Source organism: Enhydra lutris, unplaced genomic scaffold (assembly GCF_002288905.1).
Source record: "Enhydra lutris kenyoni isolate GAN:26980312 unplaced genomic scaffold, ASM228890v2 scaffoldscaffold85, whole genome shotgun sequence".
Classification (NCBI taxonomy): domain Eukaryota; kingdom Metazoa; phylum Chordata; class Mammalia; order Carnivora; family Mustelidae; genus Enhydra; species Enhydra lutris.
Window position 1 is genome coordinate 2,721,034 of NW_019154169.1, and position 22,870 is coordinate 2,743,903.

Sequence of the window (22,870 nt, forward strand, 5' to 3'; positions counted from 1 at the left end):
TCAGACTCTTGATTTCAGCTGGGGTCATGATCTCCGGGTCATGGGATTAAGCCCCAAGTTGGGCTTCATGCTCAGTGGGGAGTCTGCCTGAGAGTCTCTCTCCCTCTGCCCCTCCCCACCATGCACGCTCTCTCTCTCTCAAATAAAATAAATAAATCTTTCCAAAAAATCCAAATTAAGAGGAAAAAACTTAAACTCCCTTTGTAATTTTTGTTTATCCGATAAGCAAATGGACCCACCCCTAATCCACCTGGGAATCCTGGAGGACCCTCCCCCTGCCACCTCATGGACAAGAGCCCCAGGGAGGCAGCAGGCTTGTCCAGCCCACACTGAAGAAACCACAGTATATAATTAGCTGGGTGCTAATTAAATAGAACAAGGGTGACAGTAGAAGCAGTGTGGGGGTGTTATACGCCTCTGTGGCTGGAATCTGGGGAACACAGGGAGAAGGAGCTTATCCCGTCCAGTCAGAGAGCAGGTGTTGGCAGGAGGTGCCCGCCTGAATGCACAGGTATCCCAACCAAAGGAAAGTTCTGGAAGGAAGTCAACTTGGAGGAGTGATGGGGCAGGCGGGGGAAGCAATCAAGCTGTACCCTCGGCTGCCACTCACACTGTCTGTGAGGATAGGGGGCCAGCGAGCTGGGCTTTAGGAAGACGTGGGAGGGGCAGCTGACCCTGGAGGGGAGGGACACATGTTTAAAACTGATGATTTCTCAGTGTTTTAGAGCCCACTCAATGACTCTGGTTCCCAGGGCTGATTCAAAGGCAGCCAAACTCCGCCCAATGGCCAGGCCCCAAGGGAAGAAATTCAGCATTCACCTTGCTGAGGAGATAGGGACCCTTGGCGGTGGCAGAAATGATGTGTACTCTTCCAGAGGTGACTGGAATATTCTTTTTCATTCCACCAACAGACGTGGACAGGGCACTACTATGGATTAGACCAGGAGGAATGGGAGCCCCCATCACACAGCCAGGAGGGGCAGGAGCTAGCCATCAACGTCTGACTGGGCTGAGTCGGGCAGCAATAGCCAGCTCCTGCCCACGGAGACTTCCGTTGAGACGTCGGCCTCACGGATTCTCCCACCTACTGACGGCCAGGACGTCAGTGTTGCCAAGTGTGGGCCCCCAGCAGCTTCCCATGGACCCTGCAGATCCCAGGAGGGGCCAGAGAAAGGACCTAGGACACCACTGGGAACTCGGATGGCACAGTTTAAGAAGACTCTCCTGGTCCCCGGTGTGGCCAAAAGTAAGGTAACCAAGAGGCCAAAGTTCTTATTCAAAATTGCCCTTTCATTGAGGTGAGCCTGAGTGGGATTCCACTATTTGCAGCTGGGAAAGCATCTTCCTGGAAACACAGTGGTGAGCAAGACAGACAGGTCCCTCACAGTATTCACAGTGTGGCATTTTCCTTTTTATTATTTTTTAGACAGAGAAAGAGAGAGCGAGTGCGCATGAGCTTGGGGGGGGAGGTAGAGAGGGCAAGAAAGAATCCTGGGCAGGCTCCACCCCCAGGATGGAGCCTCACCTGGGGCTCGATCTCATGACCCTTAGATCATGACCTAAGCTAAAATCAAGAGTTGGACGCTGACGCTTCACTGACTGACTCACCTAAGCACCCCCACAGCGCAGCATCCTTAAAGAGCAAGAGAAAGTTACACGTAGTCTGCTCTTCTCCAGACAGCATTTTTGAAAATGTTATAGAACAGGGACGACTGGGTGGCTCAGTGGGTTAAGCCACTGCCTTCGGCTCAGGTCATGATCCCGAGGTCCTTGGATCGAGTCCCGCATCAGGCTCCTTGCTCAGCGGGGAGCCTGCCTCTCACTCCGCCTCTCTTTCCACCTCTGCCTGCCTCTCTGCCTGCATGTGTGCTTTCTCTCTCTCTTTCTGACAAATAAATAAAATCTTTAAAAAAAAAAAAAAAAGAAAGAGGGGCGCCTGGGTGGCTCAGTGGGTTAAGCCGCTGCCTTCGGCTCAGGTCGTGGTCTCAGGGTCCTGGGATTGAGCCCCGCATCAGGCTCTCTGCTCAGCAGGGAGCCTGCTTCCTCCTCTCTCTCTGCCTGCCTCTCTGACTGCTTGTGATCTCTCTCTGTCAAATAAATAAATAAATAAATCTTTAAAAAAAAAAAAAAAAGAAAGAAAGAAAGAAAGAAAAAATAAAATGTTATAGAACAAAGATGGGGAGGGAGTATTTCCCAAATTTGTTTAGCGCCTCCCGCCCCCCCATTAACATGACTGCTTTGTATCCTGTATTTCTTCTCTGGGACATGTACCACAACTGTAATTAGTAGGTATTTGCTCAGAGCATGACCATTTCTCCCAATAGCATTTCAGCTCTATAAAGGTAAAGATGGTGATGTTTATTCCCATTTTTTGCTGAACCCTCCCCATCAAACATGGTACCTTCCCCAGAGGAGCACTTGATAACTACTGTGAAATGAACAGATGATAATGTCTCTGGTGAACTTTATATGATTTTTATTTTCTTGTTGGAAACAGCTATACTCCAACTGTTTTTTTATTTTTTTTATTTTTTTTTAATTTAATTTTATTTTTTTTAAAGATTTTATTTAATTATTTGTCAGAGAGAGAGAGGGAGAGAGAGCAAGCACAGGCAGACAGAATGGCAGGCAGAGGCAGAGGGAGAAGCAGGCTCCCCAATGAGCAAGGAGCCCGATGCGGGACTCGATCCCAGAACGCTGGGATCATGACCTGAGCCGAAGGCAGCTGCCCAACCAACTGAGCCACCCAGGCGTCCCTCCAACTGTTTTTTTATACACACACACAGACACACACACATATATATGTATACATGTATACACACACACACACACACACACACACTGAACTTTATGACCTCTAAAAACCAAAGTAAAGTAATTCTGGGAAAAACATATGAATCACAAAACCAATCCTAAAAACTGGAAGGAACCTGGAAAAAGCAGGCTTGTGGTGGGAGTGGGACAGAATGGGCAAAGTGAAAGTCAGCTCCCGGTGTCCAGACAAGGCATCTGATAACCCAAAGTGAACCTGAGCTACACTGACTTCTCCTCTAGTTCAAATCCTTGGCCACGAAGCAGAAACACAGTACGAGAAGAGGACAACACATAAAAAAGAAACACAAAGGCAAGAAAAACCCCCCAAAACAGAAAAGCAGCCACACAAAGGCAGCAAGTGCTCTGTGTGGCGCGGGGCTGTGTGCACCAGACGGCCACCAAGGCCAGGAGCGAAGAGCCCGCCACCCTGCAGGCAGCAGATGGCCCCACAGACATACTGTGGTTCCTCGCGTACGCCCCTCAGCCTGCCATCTGGATGCCTCGATTAGATCACCGGTTCCTCCCCTTTAGGAGATGCCTTTCAAAGCTACACACGAATGTGTTCACATGTTCCCGGATTCTATGCGAGTGAGCACACACCTCACAGACAAGGACCCGTGATGCCCTGATACACTTTCTGCCCCCAAGAAGCTCTCAAGGTCAACGCAGAAAGAGAGAAACAGACGAATACCCGAAGATCCGTGTCCACGGGGGCTGTCAATGGTGTCAACAGAGAGAGGATTATACCCGAGGCTGGTGCAGAGCCAAGAGGCTTCCTGGAGGAGGCAGCTCATGGTGGTCCCTCTCTGCTCGTTCTCGTACTGAGCATGGTCTGGCGCTTGTTACACTCAGTGGGTTTGTAACTGACTCCCTCTAAGCTTAAACAAAGTCTACGGCATTTCTGGCCTTATCAACACTGCCTGGTCCACACCTGTTGGAGAAGGACGACCCTCAGGATCGATGCACTTACAATGCCATGGGTTTGGGCCACCTTGTTGCATAAGTCAGGACGCCACTTTTGAAGAGCCAAATAGAAAGGATTTTTCAGGAGATCTTCATCATACAGAGCCATATGGACTTCAGATGGGGCAAAGAGAGTCTCCTGGGACAAGGGGAGAAAAAGCAGTAAATGACCACTTTCAGATTTATATAACACAAAAAAGTCCTCATCTGACAGTTTCTAAAAAGCATCTCTGACATGTACTATTCTGCTCTACGGGAAATATCAAAGATAACCCACCAATTCCAAGATGACTTTTTTACTGGTCAACTGCAAAAATCATGTTCAGAAAGCTTGTTCAGGAGCATCATGATCCCCGCATGGGGCTCCTTGCTCAGCGGGGAGCCCGCTTCTCCCTCTCCATCTGCCCTTCCCCGCACTGAAGCGCATACTCTCTCTCCAAAAAGTAAAATCAAAAAAAAAAAAAAAAAAAAAAATCTTGTCAAACTCAAAATCATTGCAAAAAATAAAAATGGCTATTTTTAGAACATTCTACATGACCAAAATATTTTAAAGATATGTATGTATTTTAACAAAATATGTCAAGCATACACAGAAATACAGAGGAATAATGCAAACCCACCACCCAGAACTACCCAATCTCAGCATTTTGCCATGTTTGCCTCAGATTTTCTTTTCAGAAATAAAGTATACTGGAACAGACTGGAGGGGCGTGGGTGGCTCAGTTGGTTAAGTGTCTAACAGTTGGTTTCATCTCAGGTCATGATCTCAGGGTCATGGGATCGAGCCTCACACAGGGCTCTGTGGTCGGTGCGGAGTCTGTTGGAGATTGCCTCCCTTTCCCCCAGCTCCTCCCCTGCTCATGCTCTCTCTAAAATGAATAAATAAAATCTTAAAAAAAAAAATAGACTAGAATTCCCCTGTGCCCTCTCTGATCTGGTAAATACCATCACATTAAGGATTAGGAATTCAACATATGAATGAGGAGGCACAAAAATTCAGTCCATGGCATAAGCTAATTTTCCCATTGTCCCATTTTCTGAATAGTCTATCCCTTTTGCACTGGCCAATAATGCTATCTTTGCTATACTCCCAAGTTTCCATATATGTGTGGCCTGTTTCTGAACTCTCCTCTATTTCAATAGTCTAGTCTTGTGCCATCCAACGAATATATGAGAAATGTAATTTCATGGTGTACATGCATAATCACATATGTAATTTAAAACTTTCTAGTAGCCACATGAAAAAGCAAACAGACGAAATTAATTTTAACAGTATATTTATCTTAATATATCCAAAATACCATATTGTTAACATGTGATCTATAGTTTAAAATTATTAATGGCATATTTTACATTCTTTGTTTTTTGTTTTTTGTGTTTTTTTTAAGATTTTATTTATTTATTTGACAGAGAGAGAGATCACAAGTAGGCAGAGAGGCAGGCAGAGAGAGGGGGGGGAAGCAGGCTCCCCTGAGCAGAGAGCCCGATGTGGGGCTCGATCCCAGGACCCTGAGATCATGACCTCAGCCGAAGGCAGAGGTTTAACACACTAAGCCACCCAGGTGCCCCCATATTTTACATTCTTTTTTACTCCTACTAAATCTTCAAGATTTGGTGTGTACTTTACAATCACTTTCCAATTCCTACTAGTCACACTCAAGGGCTTACAAGCCACATATGGCTAGTGGCTATTATACCGGACAGAGCAGAGCTAGACCACATTAGTTCACATGACTACAACTTCATAATAAGCTTTGGTATCTCATAGAGAAAGGCATCCCTCCTTGTTCTCCAAAATTGTATGGTTATTCCTAATTTTTTGCAATATCACATAAATTAAAATCAGTTCCTCAATTCCATGAAAAATTCTTTCGGGATTTTTATTAGAAATGTACTAAACTGGGGCACCTAGGAGGCTCAGTCATTAAGCATCCACCTTCAGCTTGGGTCATGATCCCAGGATCCTGGAATCAAGTCCCACCTCAGGCTCCCGGCTCAGCAGGGAGTCTGCTTCTCCTTCTCCCTCTGCCCCTGCTTGTGTTCCCTCTCTCACTGTCTCTCTCTCTCTGTCAAATAAATAAATAAAGTCTTTTTAAAAAATGCACTAAATTTATGGACTGGAGAGCCTACATCTTTATAATAATGAATCTCATCATCCATGGACATGGTATGGCTTTCCACATATGTCTTCTTCAATGTCCTCTGGTTAAATCAAATAGATTATACATAACTTTTATTAAACATTATTTGTGTATTCTGTATAGATTCTCTCCTGTTGTGAATGGGGCTTTCACTGCCCCGGTCTCCTCCCTTTACCAACCATGAGTGTAGTTTCACCAAGCTATCAGAGCTATCAGAGACGAATATGAAAAATGGGCACAGAAAAAGCATCTGAGCCTCCATCTCAAGGGGTGAAATGGGGAATACAAACACCTGTCTTGCAGGACTCCCATTTACATGCTGCCTTCAGTATTTTTGCCATACTGCATACCAAAAGACCTCCATGTACTGCTGGCCCACACGGGGTCTTGATGAGAATTAGAAAAAGGCACCCATCTTCCCAGTGGGTACAATGGCCCTGTGCCAGGGCACATGGCTTGGTAAGTAGCTCACAGACTGTCTATCAGCCCCAGTTTACCAACATCTCTCTCTCCTGGGCACAGCACCTATGCTATAACCTCCAATAACTGCACACAATGGCTCTACTGTTAAGTGTTTGACATAGTCCTTTAAACACCTACTCTCTTTTAAAATTTATTTTTAGAAGAAACTTTATTACAACTTTAAATATGAAAACAGTATACTCGGGGCGCCTGGGTGGCTCAGTGGGTTGAGCCGCTGCCTTCGGCTCAGGTCATGATCTCAGAGTCCTGGGATCGAGCCCCGCATCGGGCTCTCTGCTCGGCAGGGAGCCTGCTTCCTCCTCTCTCTCTGCCTGCCTCTCTCCCTACTTGTGATCTCTCTGTCAAATAAATAAACAAAATCTTTTAAAAAAAAAAAAGAAAACAGTATACTCCAGGGTGCCTGGATGGCTCAGATGGTTGAGCGTCAGACTCTTGATTTGGGCTCAGGTCATGATCTTGGGCTGTGTGAGCAAGCCCTGTGTCAGGCTCCCTACTCAGAGGGGAGTCTGCTTCTCCCGCCTCATCCCCCACTTGTGCTCTCTCTTTCTCTCACTCTCTCAAATAAATAAAAACAAAATCTTTTAAAAAAAATTACAGAAACAGGGGTGCCTAGGTGGCTCAGTGGGTTAAAGCCTCTGCCTTCGGCTTAGGTCATGATCCCAGAGTCCCGGGATCGAGCCCCAAATTGGGCTCTCTGCTCAGCGGGGAGCCTGCTTCCTCCTCTCTCTGCCTGCCTCTCTGCCTACTTGTGATCTCTGTCCGTCAAATAAATAAATAAAATCTTAAAAAAAAAATTACAGAAACAACTGGCATTATGTAAAACTCTGCTAGATACTATTGACTGCCAAACATTCTGAGCTTGAGCCTGAGACCTCTTCTTATAAAAGAAAATTCGATGGGGCACCTCGGTGCTACAGTCAGTTAAGCATCTGCCTCTTGGCTTCAGCTCAGGTCCTGATCTCAGGCTCAGGTCATGGTCTCAGCGTCGTGAGATCTGCAGAGTCTGTTTGAGTTTCTTTCTTCCTCTTCCCCTGCTCCTTCCCCCCACTCCTGCGTGCTCGCTCGCGTGCACACACTCATGCTCTCTCTCTCTCAAATAAATAAATAAACATTTTTCATAGAGAAAATTAGCAACTACTAAAGGGCATCAAGTAAACTTATCCTTGACACAATCAGATAAATGAAATACGAATAAAAAACTGAATTACTTTCTTATCATGTAACAATAGTCCAACATACCTTCTTGGGAAAATGCCAGGACAACACATATAAGTAAATACATTATGAATTCTGTTATGGCTAATGATAAAAACAGCCACTATTCGAGAGCATCTTTGGTTCAGGTACCATGATAACTTCTATTCACCCTCATCCCACCTTAATGTTCATGATAACTGCAGGCAACCAACTACAACCAGTGCTCAGAATAACTATAGATATCATGAGCCTCGTGTTTTGCAGATGAAGAAACTGAGGCTCAGCTGGCCCACTTGAGGTTGTTACACAGATGTCAGAATTTATTCTAACAACTTCCTCTCTAACCACTGCACCCGCTGTGTAAAATAACTATGCCTGGATTAAGGGTTACTTCATAAGCCACAGATGCCCAGATTCCATATTTCATTTCCCCCAAAGGAAAAGTCACCATGACAGATAGCCCCATGGGCCCTACATTGAATTCCCTGGGTCTGGTCCAGGCAGAACTGTCTGTGCCACAGGCCCTCCTGGGGACTGCCTGAAGGAGGCCCCTGAGCTCCCTAAAAATCCTCTTAGGGGAAGAGCCTAGCATGAAAAAGGCTACATATAGTCTCTCCCTGGACCCCAGAGACAGCTCTGCAACAATTCAGGTATTTGACTTGTTGAATTCAATTATTACTAGAGCCCAAATAATCCTTCTATGAGGCCCTAACCAGAACAAGTGGATAATGTGATTTTGCTGGGGACATAGTCCCAAGAAAACAAAATTGTTTCTGGTTTCCGACACAATCGGTTCTATATGACAGACTGCAAAACTAAAGACACCTTGGACAGAGATCACAGGAGCGACAGGAGGCCAGTCAGTCAGAATGAAGCTGGGAAGAGACCCTCCTTCTGCTCCTCAGACAAGATGCTGGCAGAGCTCCAACCCAAGACAGAGGTGACAAGGACAGGCTCTGATGCAGGAAGCAACAACCTAGCTGGGAGGCAAGGAATGTGCATTCATAGAGTAAAACCAACCCAGAGCAGTGCTGGCACAGGTCAGGACTGGGGAAGGGAGCAGCAGGGAAAGAAGGTAAGATGGAGAGTAGAGAAGGCAGGAACAGAAAACCCAAGAATAATTTTTTTTTTAATTGATGAGAAGATGAATCCAGGGGAGTAACAGGAATGCAAATAGTTTGGTCAGAGAGGGACAGCAGGGTGAGGGGAGGCCCCTGAATGCCACATCAAAACATTAAGTTCAAATGCATGAAACACACAAGACTCGAAGCAAGCATTGCTTGTGAATGGGACAGAGCCCGCTGGGTTTCAGCCCCAAGTCATCTGTTTTCTCTAGGACTTCATTCCTCCTGGTTGCCAATGACTGAACCCTCCATCCAGGAGTAAGGATTCAAAGAGCACTGTCCAATGCTCTTCACAACCTTTTAGTTCCGGTGGTTAAAACATATAAGAATCCAATACAATTGGGTGCTCAATGTCAGAATGAAATTCTGATATGGGGGTAAATACTTAACACAGGTTAATGCCCTCACAAGTTTTACTTGCAAGAATTCGTTTTACATTTTAAAATAACATGCAAAGTAAACTGACTGTTCCTTATTAAATGGGAAAGAGGAGTGAATCCTCTCATAAAACTCCTTAAAAAAAAATTCCACCCCTGCCTAAGCTCAAATGATAGGATGATTTACAGCAAATCCAGCAAAATTAATCTGAGTACCAAATACCCCAAACATGAGTTATCTAAGCTTAACTCCTACAAACAGGAGCACCAGGCAAGGTCTCAAACTAGTACCGGACATTTCAAGAGGGTGGTGTGCACACTTGTGGTTTTGTGGTCTACAACCGTCCCACCAGCCCAGATGAGGCTGGGTGGTCAGGTGTCCCCATCTGGTGACAGCGTGCAGCCTGGCTCAGCAGAATCCAGCACAGGAATGTCTGTGCCTTCTAGAGATAAACTCCCAGCTGTAATCTCACTGCTGTGGCTGCTTCCACCCTTTGGTGAGGGCGCTCACCAAAGACCCACACGAGACTTACTGCTGCATCCAAAAAGATGCACACTGCATCCGAAAGCTGAGCATTATTCTCCAAAGAGTTTAATTTGTGATGCAAAAGAAAAAGGCATTATCTATGTTTCATAGCAAATGGAAGCAACTGGATGATGTAATATATAATATTATAGTCACTTATGTCCTTCTGGCCTGTACTGTCTATGGATCCTATCCATATTTTTCTCAAAAGCTTTTCTTCAAAGTGTCCAGTCTGTGCCTGGCCACGTGGCTCACTGTAGGCATGCTGTTTAACTGTTCATCTACTGAACAACATGATAGTGGGGTGTCAGGAAGCTCAAGCTCCCAGGGAGACGTCATCTCTCAGAGAAGCTGGAAATCCAGGGGAGAGTGAAGGGCCGGCCCTAGGTAGCCATGCTGGCACGGGCAAAAAGCCAGAAACAAATGATACTCAGAGCTGGCTAAACACAGTGACAGCTGGAATGTGGAGAGTCACACAGGGAGGGAAGGCCTCAGAGCTGGAAGAGGGGTGTGACCACTAAGGGAACAGGAAGAGTTTGGAGGAGCACAACCACCCCTGGATTTGGGTCTGAATCCTTTCTAGATCTATCTTCACGTGGTCACATTCCTCTGCTCCTCTAGGAAAGAATCAAGTTACGGACCAGACACCAACCTAATCCTGGCAATTCATAAACAAAAGGAGGGCCCCACAGAAACACTAATAGTGCACAGACGTGTGAATAACAAAGACCCAGTAGTTGCCCTCGTGAGGCCAACACAGTCCAAGAGCCACAAGGAGACACAACCAAGACCTTGACCCCAGGCCCTATGCAGACAGCACTGTTGGCTCTCCCAGTGAAGCTGCCTAGCAGGGTGATTCCCAGTGGCAAGCCAGAGTGAAGAGAGCTCACCCACGGGATCTGCTCAACATCAGAACCTCAGCTGCTCTCCTGCCACGGAGGCTAGACACAAGTATCTGTCCCTACTCCCGTCCTGCGCTTCTCCTTCAGAGGCCTCTGCCCTCCTGATCTTACTGAGACTGGTCCACAGGAAAGACGACAAAGCGATCTTTCCAACACTAAGGTCTACTGTGGGGCAGCAGTCCCCCTTATGCTCAGTTTTGCTTTACAGTTTCATTTCTCTATGGTCAACTGGGGTCTGGAACAGATGGTCCTCCTTCTGACACAGAGTCAGGAAGTCAATAGCAGCTAACATTATATGACAATACCTATATCGGTCACCTCACTCCGTCTCATCACCGAGGCACTGAATCATCTCACATCATCACAAGAAAGGTGAGTATAGCACAATAAGATATTTTGAGAGAGAAAGAGTCCACATTTATTTAACTTTTATCACACTATATTGTTAATAATGGTTCTATTTTGTTATTTTTGTTACTCCGCCTACTTCAGATATTAAACATCACAGGTACGCAGGTATAGGGGGTAAAAAAACGGAGTATAGGGTTTGGTACTACCTGAGGATTCCAGCATCCACTGGGGGTCTTGGAACACATTCCCCATGGACTAAAGGGTGGGCTACTATATTCTTCCAGGACTTCCCCTCCACTCCCTTCTAGATGAACTTTCAGTTTCTCTTCCTGGCATTAAGGGACTCTCACTCCCGCCTTCCACCCATCTCTGTAGCTTCATATCCCTCCGCTGTCCTTAAAGCTCCCCAAAGCAATGAGTTCTCCCTCCTTCTAACCATTTTGTCTTGAAAACTACTCTTTCCCTGTTAAGGCCCCCATCTGGTCAGTGGGTGGCGAAGACCCTCCGCCATGGAGAATGGCCAAGGCCTGGAACATCCAAATCCCGGCCACAAATAGCCCCAAATCTACAGATTAAAGGACAGAGCACAAAGTGAGATGCAGCCCTGGGGCCCAGCGCTCTGAATCTTCTGAAACGCCTCAATACCATGCCCGGGAAGGTGAACTCAAACGCTAATATCCCACTAAGAACCCCTGCTCTTCTCTGGGACTGGTGGGAAAGTGAGCTAATCAAAATATGAGCCTCTGCCCATGAACCCCATAAACCTGGAAACCCCCAGCTCGCATGCAAACTAGTAGACCCTCCAATCTCACCAGCCCCTCCTTCCCTGAATGTCCTAAATCCTCAATGAAGACGCGTCATTTGCTCAGTGGCACAGCATCGGCTGCTAGTGCCCAAGTCCCTAACATCTCCAAGGTCCATGCCTAGCTCGCCCACCTTGAGCAGTCTATGTGCAACGAAAAGAACTGAATAGACCCAGAGTCCGGAATATCTGTTGGTGCTTAAGTTTTCCTGGAGTAATTTTTACCCAGCAGGAGACCGGCCCTTCAAGTGGCTGGCAGGCAGGGATTCCCTCCTCCCTCCCCTGCGCCTTCACCACCCCCAGGGACCACATGGACTGAGGCTCCGGACCCCCACCCACATCCTCCCCCTCCAGCGGCCCCGCCAGGCGGTCCGCAAACCACCTAGGCCACTCAGCTCTTGAACGACTGCCCCGCCCACTGCCCCCAAGTCCGAGCTCCCAGGACCCCGCATCCTCTGGCCCGTCCTGTAGTTGCGGGGGTCAGAGGGCACATTCTTTGCCACCCCGCACTCCAGGGGCAGAGAGAGCCCGGCGGACGACGGGACCCGCAAAGCGCCGGCGGGGTGATCCAGCCAGCAAGGAGCTAGGGTCTAAGGGTGCCGCCCAGGGGCAGCCAGCCCAGCCTGGGGGCGCCGCGGGGCGCTGGCCGCGGAGAGGAACGAGCCCCTCCCCCTTCCAGCTCCCGGGCCCCGCCCGGCCTCTAGGCCCCGAAGCGCAGCCGTCCCGAGAGAAGGGAGGCGCGGGATGAGACAGGAGGAAGGACACTTACTTAAAAGACTACATAATTTCACTCCCTGTCCTCTTCGGAGCAGCGGCGACGCCTCCCGTGCCCCGGACTCGGACCTTGGAGCCCACCACCCCAGCACAGCGGTTCTGCTCCACCGCCCACCTCTTTACTCAGCCGTTGGGCGGAGCCGCACCTGGTCAGCCCAATGAGCGGCCGTCCTTATCCAGAGTGACGTGTGCGCAGAGCAATCATTGAGTCCGCCCAGCCGGGGTGGGGTTCAGGCGGCGCACGGTGCTTCCTACTCAGCCCTGAGTCGCCGACTGCGCGTGCCCGGAACAGGAGGGGGCGGGGCCGAAGGTGATCTGACACTAGAGGTGGGGTCCAAGCTTGGTCGGGGGAAAGTGGGTTGGATCCCGATGGCGAGATCCGGGAGCGGTCCAGCCCTGCGAACTGCCCTTTACTGCTGGCTTTGGAGGACGGAGGTGCCCAGTCCTACGAGGCACACCACTCGGTCGCTGGCAGGGTCTGGGAGTTAGGGTCCCTGAGTTCGAATTCCCTCACTTACATGGACATCGCGTGACCTAGGCCCCCCACTTTTTTTAACCTTAGCCTCAGTTTCCCAGTCTTTACGATACCGGAGTGTTGGAACTGCCGAGCCCTAGTATTCCCGAACTGTAACGGGGAGAGGAGAAGGAGGAGATGGGGGAACCTACACGTGACCTCCCCGCGCGGGGCCCCGCCCATCCACTGTCTAAGGGATGGAAGCGCCCTCGGAGGACGGGAGGGGGTAGGCGGATCCTAAGAAACCCGACCCCGCAGCCCTGGGCAGCGGCTAAGGCGGAGCGCGCGGCTCGGAGGCCGGCTAGCCCTGGCGACGGCACCGGAGAAGGATGGGGACCGCAACCCGGGCTTCGCAGAGAGCCTCCGTGGAGGCGAGGGCGGTGCAGAGACTAGGCGTGTGACTCCGAGCAAATCGGGGGAGGATGGATGAGGGGATGGGAGATAGCTAACTGGGCTGTCTCTCTGCGTCCGGTCCGCAGAGGCTCACGTCGCGGGTCTCCAGAGGCTTCGTCGACAACATCGGCAGCGCCGAGCCAGTCTCGGGCCATGAGGAGCGCTCAGGCCGCTCGACCGGGAGCCGCCGTCGGGGCTGGCAGCGTCCCGCTGCGCTGAGGGCGTGGAACGGAGAAGGGCGCGGGCGGCCGGGCTGCGCCAGAGCGCACAGCCATGGCGAGGGAGGAGTGCAAGGCACTGCTGGACGCTCTCAACAAGGCGACCGCATGCTACCACCAACTGGTGCTGACCGTGGGCGGCTCGGCGGACTCGCAGAACCTGCGTGAGGAACTGCAGAAGACGCGCCGGAAGGCACAGGAGCTGGCGGTGGCCACCCGCGCCCAGCTGACGGCCGCGCTGCGCGACCGGGGCCTGGGCGCCGAGGAGCGCGCCGAGTTCGAGCGCCTCTGGGTGGCCTTCTCCGGCTGCCTGGACCTGCTGGAAGCCGACATGCGGCGCGCACTGGCCCTGGGCACTGCGTTCCCACTGCACGCGCCGCGGCGGCCGCTGGTGCGCACAGGCGTGGCGGGCGGCTCCGCGGGCGTAGCAGCGCGCGCCCTGAGCGTCCGCAGCTTGCCGCACGAGGCGGAGGGCAACTTCGACGTTGACGACCTGCGCGAGCTGGAGCACGAGATCCTTCAGGTGAGCGAGATGATCCAAGAAATGGAGATGAAGGTCAACGTGCCCCGCTGGACGGTGCAGGCCCGGCAAACGGCGGGCGCCGAGCTCCTGTCCAGCGCCAGCGTACGCGTCTCCTCGGTGGGCGCCGTGTCCGTCCAGGAGCGCACGGGGCCCTGCGACCCGAACAAGGCCCTGGCCGCCACCGTTTTCAGCGCCGTGCTGCTGGCGGCTGTGGCCCTGGCAGTCTGCGTGGCGAAGCTGAGCTGACCGACATACGACTTTCTCCTGCCACTACCGCTCCCTCCCGGGAGACATCCCTCGGGAACGACGGCAATCGCCTGGACTGGGGATGGGAGTGGGATTTGGCACGTTTAAGGGAAGGGGTTCTAAAACCCCGTGTGTGTGTGTGTGCGTGCGCACATGCATGTTTCAAGCACACATCTGCTTAAGCAGAACATGGTTTCCTCTTGCTGGCCGGGGAGGAGTTAATTTTGCGCGGGCATCCAGGGCATTACCGCTAATGTATGCAGCAGCTTTATCCCCTATTAATAGAAAACCGTCCCACGGTGACCCCAGATTCCTCAGAGTTAATGGGTGACCACGTGTGCTGCTGGGGCGTGTTTACACGGAGTCTGAGTTTGGTGCCCCCACCGCTACCAGAGATTCCCACTCTCTGCGTGGGTTAGTTTGAAAGGGGGATGAGGTGAAATGAAGTCGGGCTGGGGGAGTTGTTTTGCTGTGTGGGTGGTGATTTGGTTTCCTGGACAAAACTAGAAGATGTAAGCAGGTTATATTACCTTAATCCTTTGGGGCCTAAGCTTAGGATAGCGTGCAAAGCGAAGTCTGTGCAAAGTGCTTTCTCTATGGAACGCCATTGAGCTTCTTGGCAGAGTTCATCAATCTAGTTACCAAAAGCAGCTAGAAGACGTTTGGGTTTGGGGTTCCGGTGACCTTCCCCACAAGTGCTGACCCTACTTAGGAAACCAGACATTGAAACTGCCCCTACTTGCCTATTGCAAGGGGCTCTTCCCGGTCAGCCTGGAAGGCGCACATGCTTTGGGAAGGACATATGCTATTCAAACAGGCACTTTCTCCTTTGCAGGGGCTTTTGTTTGTTCCAGAACTAGACCAGAGTTTTAGATCCTCCTTGGGGGGAGGGCTGCAGAATCCTCTTTGGAGCCGTTAATCCTTTCTATCCCTTGGAATTTGCCTGCTGGCCAGTAGGAGAGCTGGCTTTGGAGGAAGCCCCACAGCTCCCTGACCCTCACACTGACCCCTGAGAGGGTAAACCTCACTGCTGCATGCCGTGGGACCGGATTAGCCCTGGAAATGGGTTAGAAGGCAACAGCTTCCACTTGGAAATTTCAGCGGCATTTTAGAAACAAGAATCATTGAGGAAGAAAAACCATATAACCATATGTTGCCCTATCAAAGCCGGCTTCTTATAGAGGACATTTGGCCACGAAGTCATACGTGCCAATGAGTCAAACACAGTGGTCTTTTACTTACACCCTTAAGTTAGTAAATACACATCTATTATGAAAATAGACCTTCTTGAAGGCAGGAGGTCATAGCATAAACTAGTGGAACCACGGTGTACATAACAGAGGTTGGGTGACTCCTGCTTCTGTTGCTCAGTGAGTATAGAAGGTGGAAACCCCTGGGTCCCAGGCTGAGCAGTGCCACCACCGGCCGCCTGTTTTGCAAAGAGAACATAGCTGGGGAAAACACATTTACCTGTCAAAAGGTAATTTCGGGGCACCTAGGTGGCTCAGATGGTTGGGTGCCTGCCTTCGGCTCAGGTCATGATCCCGGGTTCCTGGGATCGAGTCCCCCATTGGGCGGACTCCCTGCTCAGTGGGGAGCCTCCTTCTCCCCCTCTCTCTCTGTCTCTCATGAATAAATAAAATCTCAAAAAAAAGGGGGGGTAATTTGGAATAAAACCCAGAGACTTTGGCTGAAAATGACAAGGTGGTTTTTTTTTTTTTTTCATTTTTTACCCTAAAAGTGGGAAAGAGGACCAGGAGGAGGGAAATGACAGTTTCACAAAGGGAGCTCGGAGGGCAAATAGGAGGGGTGCAGCCATGGTGCCCAGTCCTGAGGTCCACCCTTCTAGCCTGGCTCATTTCCCCTCCTCCTCAGCACACAGATTACAGTACCTCCGGATGAAAATATGGGATCTCCGTGTGTGTCTGTGATAATGGTTTTAAAACACCCACAAGGGCTTAAGCTGATTAAAAGTTTTATGACCTTAACTAATAAAAGAAACACCTTCTGCCTCATCTGAATGGAAACCACTTCAAATTCTTTTGTACCAGCCTGCTCAGGGTAACTTCAGAGATGATATAAAATTTTTCGAACTCCCCTCATGCCCTCATTCCCCTCCCATAAACATTGCAATACAGAATCTCCATTCCCTTCCCCAAATCTCAGTTTTCCCAGAAGAGAGGAGGCTGGGCATTTTGTGACCCAGTGTTGGAAACTATCCTTTAACACCACGCCCTAATTATATTCTCTTGTTTCTAATACAGTGACTCTTCTGTTCTTATCAAGTTGTTTTGGTTCATAACGACAACAAAAAATCGTTCAGCAGAATCTATTGAAAAAAGCCCATGAGATGTTGTATAATCCACAGAGAGCAGTTGGGACAAATGTCTTTGTTGTCACCCTTTCCACCCACTTGGCAGACCCTTGGGTATTTAATTGTATCTGCAATCAGATGTGTACCTAATTCTGAGTCCTCTGGTCACTGAAAGGGGTAAAATGTTGCACGTGCACATAGGGGCGCCAGGGTGGCTCAGTCGGTTAAATGTCTGCCTTAGGCTCAGGTCATGATCCTGGGGTCTTGGGCTTGAACCCCACATTGGGCTCTGCTCAAGGAGGAGCCTGCTTTCCTCTCTCTCTCTCTCTGCCTGCTGCTCTGCCTACTTGTGATCTCTCTCTCTCTCAATCAGATAAATAAATAAAATATTTTTAAAAAAATGTTGCACCCGGGGCGCCTGGGTGGCTCAGTGGGTTGAGGCCTCTGCCTTCAGCTCAGGTCATGATCTCAGGGTCCTGGGATCGAGCCCCGCATTGGGCTCTCTGCTTAGCGGGGAGCCTGCTTCCTCCTCTCTTTCTCTCTCTCTTCCTGCCTCTCTGACTACTTGTAATCTCTACCAAATAAATAAATAAAATCTTTAAAAAAAAAAATGTTGCACCCACACACACAAAAAAGCTGAATTACAATGAACATATTTATCCTGTGGACCTGTTAACCTAAACAACTCTGTTTGAAAGTTTTAAGCATTAGGACTATTTGGTATTATTCAGAGTTCTAACATTGCCTACTAGAACTTTCGCTGTGTGATGCAAGAAGAATCAGCTTCTGCTTGAGCAATAGGCTGTTGTCACTATATCTCTCTGCTCTCATTCCTATGTATATAATTCAAGACATTGCTTTCTGATGGAAACCTGATTCTATTTAGGTGTTTGATATCAAAGTCATTAATTTTCTAAAAACATTCGGTACGATTTTATACCATGATACAAGTACAGGGAAATTTTTCAGGATATTTAACATAGGATATATATGATGAGGTCAAAGTTAGAGTCTATGGCCAAAAAAAAAAACAAAACAACAACAACAACAAAAACACAACTAGTTTCCCATATTAAAGATACAAGTTAAAGGATAGATCTTTATATCTGAAATTAAATGCTATGATAAATACCTGTAAAGAGAAAATATTCCTGACTTCCCTTTTGGGAAAACGGTACTATTTTATCTGATTTGGAGAAGACAAACAATTGGAACGTCAAGGCACTTACGGAAACTTTGAACTATTGCTAGTAATGGAAAAAAAAGAAAAAGAAACACTAATACTTACAGGAGAGAAAAAAAAATTCCTGTCAAATTCATTTTTTGTGTGCTTGAAGAACTTAATGCTTTTAAAAGCTGCAAAGGAAAGATTTTTGATAAAGAAAATTAGAGCATAACCTGCATGGTTTACTTAAGGTTTACAGTAAGCTACATAAGAGATGTGTGATGTCAAATGACAAGTCGTTTTGGTTAAAGAGTGTTTTGGTTTGTGTGAGGATCCTGGTGATGCTGCATGGTCTGTTTCTACCTTCACATTGGTACATTTTTAGCTACTCAGTTGCATTTCAGAGATAGCTCTCCCTTCTGTAATGAATGCTTGCTTGTTAAGGGTGTGAGCCCTGCATTGAGAGCCTGTGTGTTAGCCTGAGAAGTAAAGAAATGTTACTTCCTTTGGGGAGTGCCTCTGTCTTCCTTTGGGGAGTGCCTCCTCCCTCAAGGCCAGATCAGCTGTGATGGACAGGGGCTCTGCCTCTTTCTCCAAGTACCTCAGAGAAGTCATTGACCTTCCTGTGCCTGGGTTCCCTCCATGGTGAAATAGGGAGGGAGCCCTGACCAATGGACTCAAAGGTCCCTTCCAGAGTTTAAAACATTTAGTAGAATGCAGTTAAACAGTAAAGGATTATTCCATTTCTATGGGGTTTTTTGGTAGCTATTGTTGGTTTGGATACATATCAAAATGAAACATTACAGTTTGATGGTTATTATCTAAGATTCCATATAAATTTAAAAAATCAGAATGAACTGAGCTTACTGTGATATTAGTCCATATCAGAATTAGTGGATGGACTTAAAAGCAAATTTGTATAAATGCTACTTATTTACAGTACTTCAATTAGATTAGGAATTTAAATTCAGACTATAAGTCTGAGTCCAAGAAAGCTTACTATTGATTAAACAGTTGGTTTTACCCAGCAATTGGGCTACCTAATCTAATTCTGGGAAATTATAGATGTGAAACTCTCATTTATCATGGAGGCTGGGAAAATCCTATTCTGTGAGTAACCTGGAGCCTTCAGAACCATGACCACATTGGCTGCCTGCTATCAGGAAACATGAGCACAGCATGGGTGGTTTTGTATGTGGCATCAGATCCAAAGTGGAATTAAAGGCTTCATGTCAACTGTTCATCTACCTGAAATTGTTTATTAAATAAAAAAAATCAAAAGTAACATGCAGCATTTATAACTTAGTTGGAAAAGACACCCTCAAATAATTCAGCTATTGACTCTTGTGATTTAAAAATATATATATTCTTAATTTTTTTTATGCCCATTTGAAGTGAAGTGAAGGTCCTGATCAACATTGATATCCTTCACAGATTTCATTACATAAAGAGATATTCAGAAATTCTCCAGGATTATAAATCCCCAAGTGCTTCTGTACAGTATGATTATACTTGTCTTGTAATGCAGGAGGGAACCAGGAAGGACAGTAGGTGTCCACATGAGTGATCTCTGGCTGTGGTCAACACAGATCAAAGTCACATTCAAATAGTATACCTTTGGTTCTTAAAAACTGACTGAAGGTGCAGTAACTGACCACATGCTGCAGCCCTGTGTCCCCAGGGACAAGATGTAGTTCTCAAAAAGCTTTCTTTTCATTTACTTATTTTCATCTCATTCTTACGGAGGAGTCTGGGTGTTTTCATTGAAGTACTATGAGATCTTGGGCACCCTTGTCTGTTGGTGTGTATAACCTTAGGCTAATATAACAAAGGTGAACAAGCCAAATGACAGCTCCCATTGGCAAAATGATTTTGAAGATTCCTTTTAATATGCTGTTGCCAGAAGGCAACGTTGAATGTCCCCTGCCTGTATGGATTGTTAGACATCTAGAGATCTACAAGGAAATATACAGAAATGAAAATATTTGTGAAGGTGGGGGAATTACGAATTTTTTTCAATAATTCAATGTTATATTGTTTTTACAATATAACAATAAAATTCTAAATGCTTTTATCATCCAGAAAATATTAGTGTTATTAAAATATAAATTTTAACAGTGAGGGTCCCAAAGCATAATGAGAAACAATTTCAGAACCTTCTCCCCTAAAAGCAAAGCAAAACAGTTTTGGAATAATCCTACCCCAGGGAATCGGAAGTTTTGAAATTTAGTATCAAGACACTGTAGCCTTGAGGTTAAGAGCAGGGAGTATGGAATAAGGTACACGGGAGTTCAGATCCAATCTCACTGAAGACTTTCAATGTCTCTGACTTCAATGTCTTTATCTTTGCAATGGTGTGAAGGTATACTTCTAAGGATATCGAGATAAGACTTTTTCCAGGCACAGGGCTCAATAAATGTTGGCTGCCACAGTTGTTATTTATCAAACTACTTTAGAAGTCCCAACATCGGATAATCGGGGAAAAGAAACCATATGAAACCATTTACACCATTAACTTAGGTAAAATCTGCCAAAAACCAATTTGAAGGTTAAAATTAGATACACTTGTCAAAATGACAGAAGGTAATACTGTTAGGTCCCCCAATAATGGGTCCGTGATCAAAGGAGCGAGACTGATACAAAGCGAAGGTCAAGCAAAACTTTATTTTGCGCCAAGCATCAAGAATCAAACCGACTGGCCCGGGCGGTCTCGTACAAAGAGGCGACCCCTCCCTGCTTTACAGACTAACTTTTATAGAGCAAAGGCCATGTGGTTGAGCCTGGCCACACACAGGCGGCCAATGAGATTGTAACACAGAGAAAGCTGCACAGTCATGCTAGGTCAACACGCGGGTAGCCAAGTGAATTACAATTCACCCCATAGTAGCTATTTGAACTAGCCTATCACCTTGGTCAGAATTGGTGCCCAAAAGGCGGGGCCCACACTCCTTGGTAGCTAGCGAGACGGTAGGCGCCCCCATTGATTGGATGTCTCCACCTGGCCTGACCCGCCCTTGTATTTGGGCTTTGTTACCTGGGACTGGTTTCCCGGACTTGCCTTTTTTTTTTTTTTTTAAAGATTTTATTTATTTATTTGACACACAGAGATCACAGGTAGGCAGAGAGGCAGGCAGAGAGGAGGAAGCAGGCTCCCTGCCGAGCAGAGAGCCCGACTCAGGGCTTGATCCCAGGACCCTGGGATCATGACCTGAGCTGAAGGCAGAGGCTTTAACCCACTGAGCCACCCAGGCGCCCCTCCCGGGCTTGCTTTTAAGTAAGTTCCCTGAGGGGGGTAGGGGGGGCAGGGTCAGTTTTACTGCATAAACAACAAAATCACTGTTTAACCGGATGAATGGCTCTGGCTAAATATTCCCTTACATTACAAAGGATCAAGTACAGATGGCTTATCTGGCAGTTGCAATCTATGCATTTTTAAGGTCAAATCCGTTGAGGTTTAAGTTCAATACAGTAATTTTTGCCCTTCTCAGGTGAACGGTTTTGAGTTTTGACCAAGGGATGCAATCATGTAACCCCACTGCAAACAAGACATTTTCAACCATCCCCCCTCCCCCGCCCCGCCCCAACCTCTGGCCACGTGCTTTCCTAGTCAATCCTTTTCTTCTGCCCCAGGCTCTGGCAACCACTGACTTCGTTTCTGTCCCTACAGTTTTGCCTTCTCCAAAATGTCCCATAAATGGAATCCATACATATTTGAGAAAACAATGCTGTGAAACTTTTTAAAACTCTTTTCAATAAACATTTCGAGACATAATTTTTCTATGGTGATTCAGGAGGCACAGGATGTTACTGGTCAATCGCAGGTGTATTTTGTTTAACCCAGGTGACATGCCTTGGCTCCTAGGAAGGCTGAACAGGTTTTCCTGATACCATGGAGTGTCCAAGCTCAAGTTTTCCTTTGTGGCTAGCCCCATAGATCACATTCTCTTTCTGGTTTTGTTTTGTTTTTTTTTAAGATTTTATTTATTTGACACAGAGAGAGAGTATGAGCAGGGGGAGAGGCAGTCAGAGGAAGAGGGAGAAGCAGGCTCCCCACTGAGGAGGGAGCCTGATGCAGGGCTCCATCCCAGGACCAGATCATGACCTGAGCTGAAGGCAGATGCCCAGTCGACTAAGCCACCGAGGAACCCCTTTCTTTCCATTTTAAACTGAAAAGCCTGATAAATAATGGATAACAGAAATTAATTTGGGCTTGCTGAACTCGAGACCGAACTAAAAGACTGCACACAGCTATAGGTGAGAAGCAACAGGAAACATGGGGAAAGATTTTTTTTTCCCCAAGGCCTACCATGTTCTAATCAAATAAGGACTTTCTCAATTTTAAGTAAAGCTGGCAGGACTGGAAGAACATAAGAATGAAGACTCAATCGGGGCGCTTGGGTGGCTCAGGGTAAAAGCCTCTGCCTTGGGCTCAGGTCATGATCTCAGGGTCCTGGGATCCAGCCCCTAATGGGGCTCTCTGCTCAGCGGGGAGCTTGCCTCTCTGCCTACTTGTGATCTCTCTCTCTGTTAAATTAAAAAAAAAAAAAATTTTTTTTAAGAATGAAGAGTCAACTGCCCTTAGCTATGAAGTAAGCAACTGTGTCAAACAAAGTGACTCACTCTCTCATGCCAAGTGGCACATGTAACTCCTAGAGCTATTAGGGGGTCGCTGTGCACACTTACTGTGTGACCTGGAGCAGCTGGCACTGTGCCCCTCGCAGGATAGGCCTGGGCAGGGAACTCTGAGACTATGCCAATAGGTTTGGAGACTGTTTCCAACACTTGCTGGCTGTGACTTTTAAAAAATCACTGACCTCTTTTCTTGCCCATTTTCCCACACAGTTGGAGGCTTGATCCTTTGTGACAGGCGTTACTGATCATATTCCCAGTTTATTATGTCCTAGACTTTCTTAGGCTCTTCTTTGTTATAAGGAAGTTATAAATATGGACAGAATGTCCAGCTGAAATATCTTTTTTCCCTTATTGCTTCTAAAATCTGAGTCCACGTGTCCTGAGTGGGGACAAGGAGGTCCTCCTTTCAGG

General features: G+C 47.5%; 2 protein-coding genes across 6 annotated transcripts in view; one reads left to right on the top strand and one right to left on the bottom strand.

Moving 5' to 3' along the window:
* Positions 1 to 12,574, bottom strand: part of LOC111161438 (ankyrin repeat domain 27) — a 52,956-nt gene extending 40,382 nt beyond the window's left edge. For 4 of the 5 annotated variants that reach the window (XM_022525081.1, XM_022525080.1, XM_022525083.1 and 1 more), the window contains exons 1-2: positions 12,450 to 12,502; positions 3,785 to 3,916 (exon numbers count right to left, since the gene is read on the bottom strand). In XM_022525081.1, coding sequence (XP_022380789.1) covers positions 3,785 to 3,886 — 102 coding nt within the window. In that variant the 5' untranslated portion in view covers positions 3,887 to 3,916; positions 12,450 to 12,502. Of the gene's footprint in view, positions 1 to 3,784; positions 3,917 to 12,445 lie in introns of all 5 variants that reach the window. The other variant, XM_022525082.1, reaches the window with a different exon arrangement.
* A 1,060-nt stretch (positions 12,575 to 13,634) lies between these two features.
* On the top strand, positions 13,635 to 14,348 carry LOC111161620 (regulator of G protein signaling 9 binding protein). The gene has a single exon (XM_022525380.1). The coding sequence runs from the start codon at positions 13,635 to 13,637 to the stop codon at positions 14,346 to 14,348; it is 714 nt and encodes a 237-aa protein (XP_022381088.1).
* The last annotated feature ends 8,522 nt before the right edge of the window (positions 14,349 to 22,870 follow it).

Excerpts from the sequence above, each read along its gene's own strand:
- LOC111161620 (XM_022525380.1), top strand. The coding sequence starts at position 13,635 with ATGGCGAGGGAGGAGTGCAAGGCACTGCTGGACGCTCTCAACAAGGCG.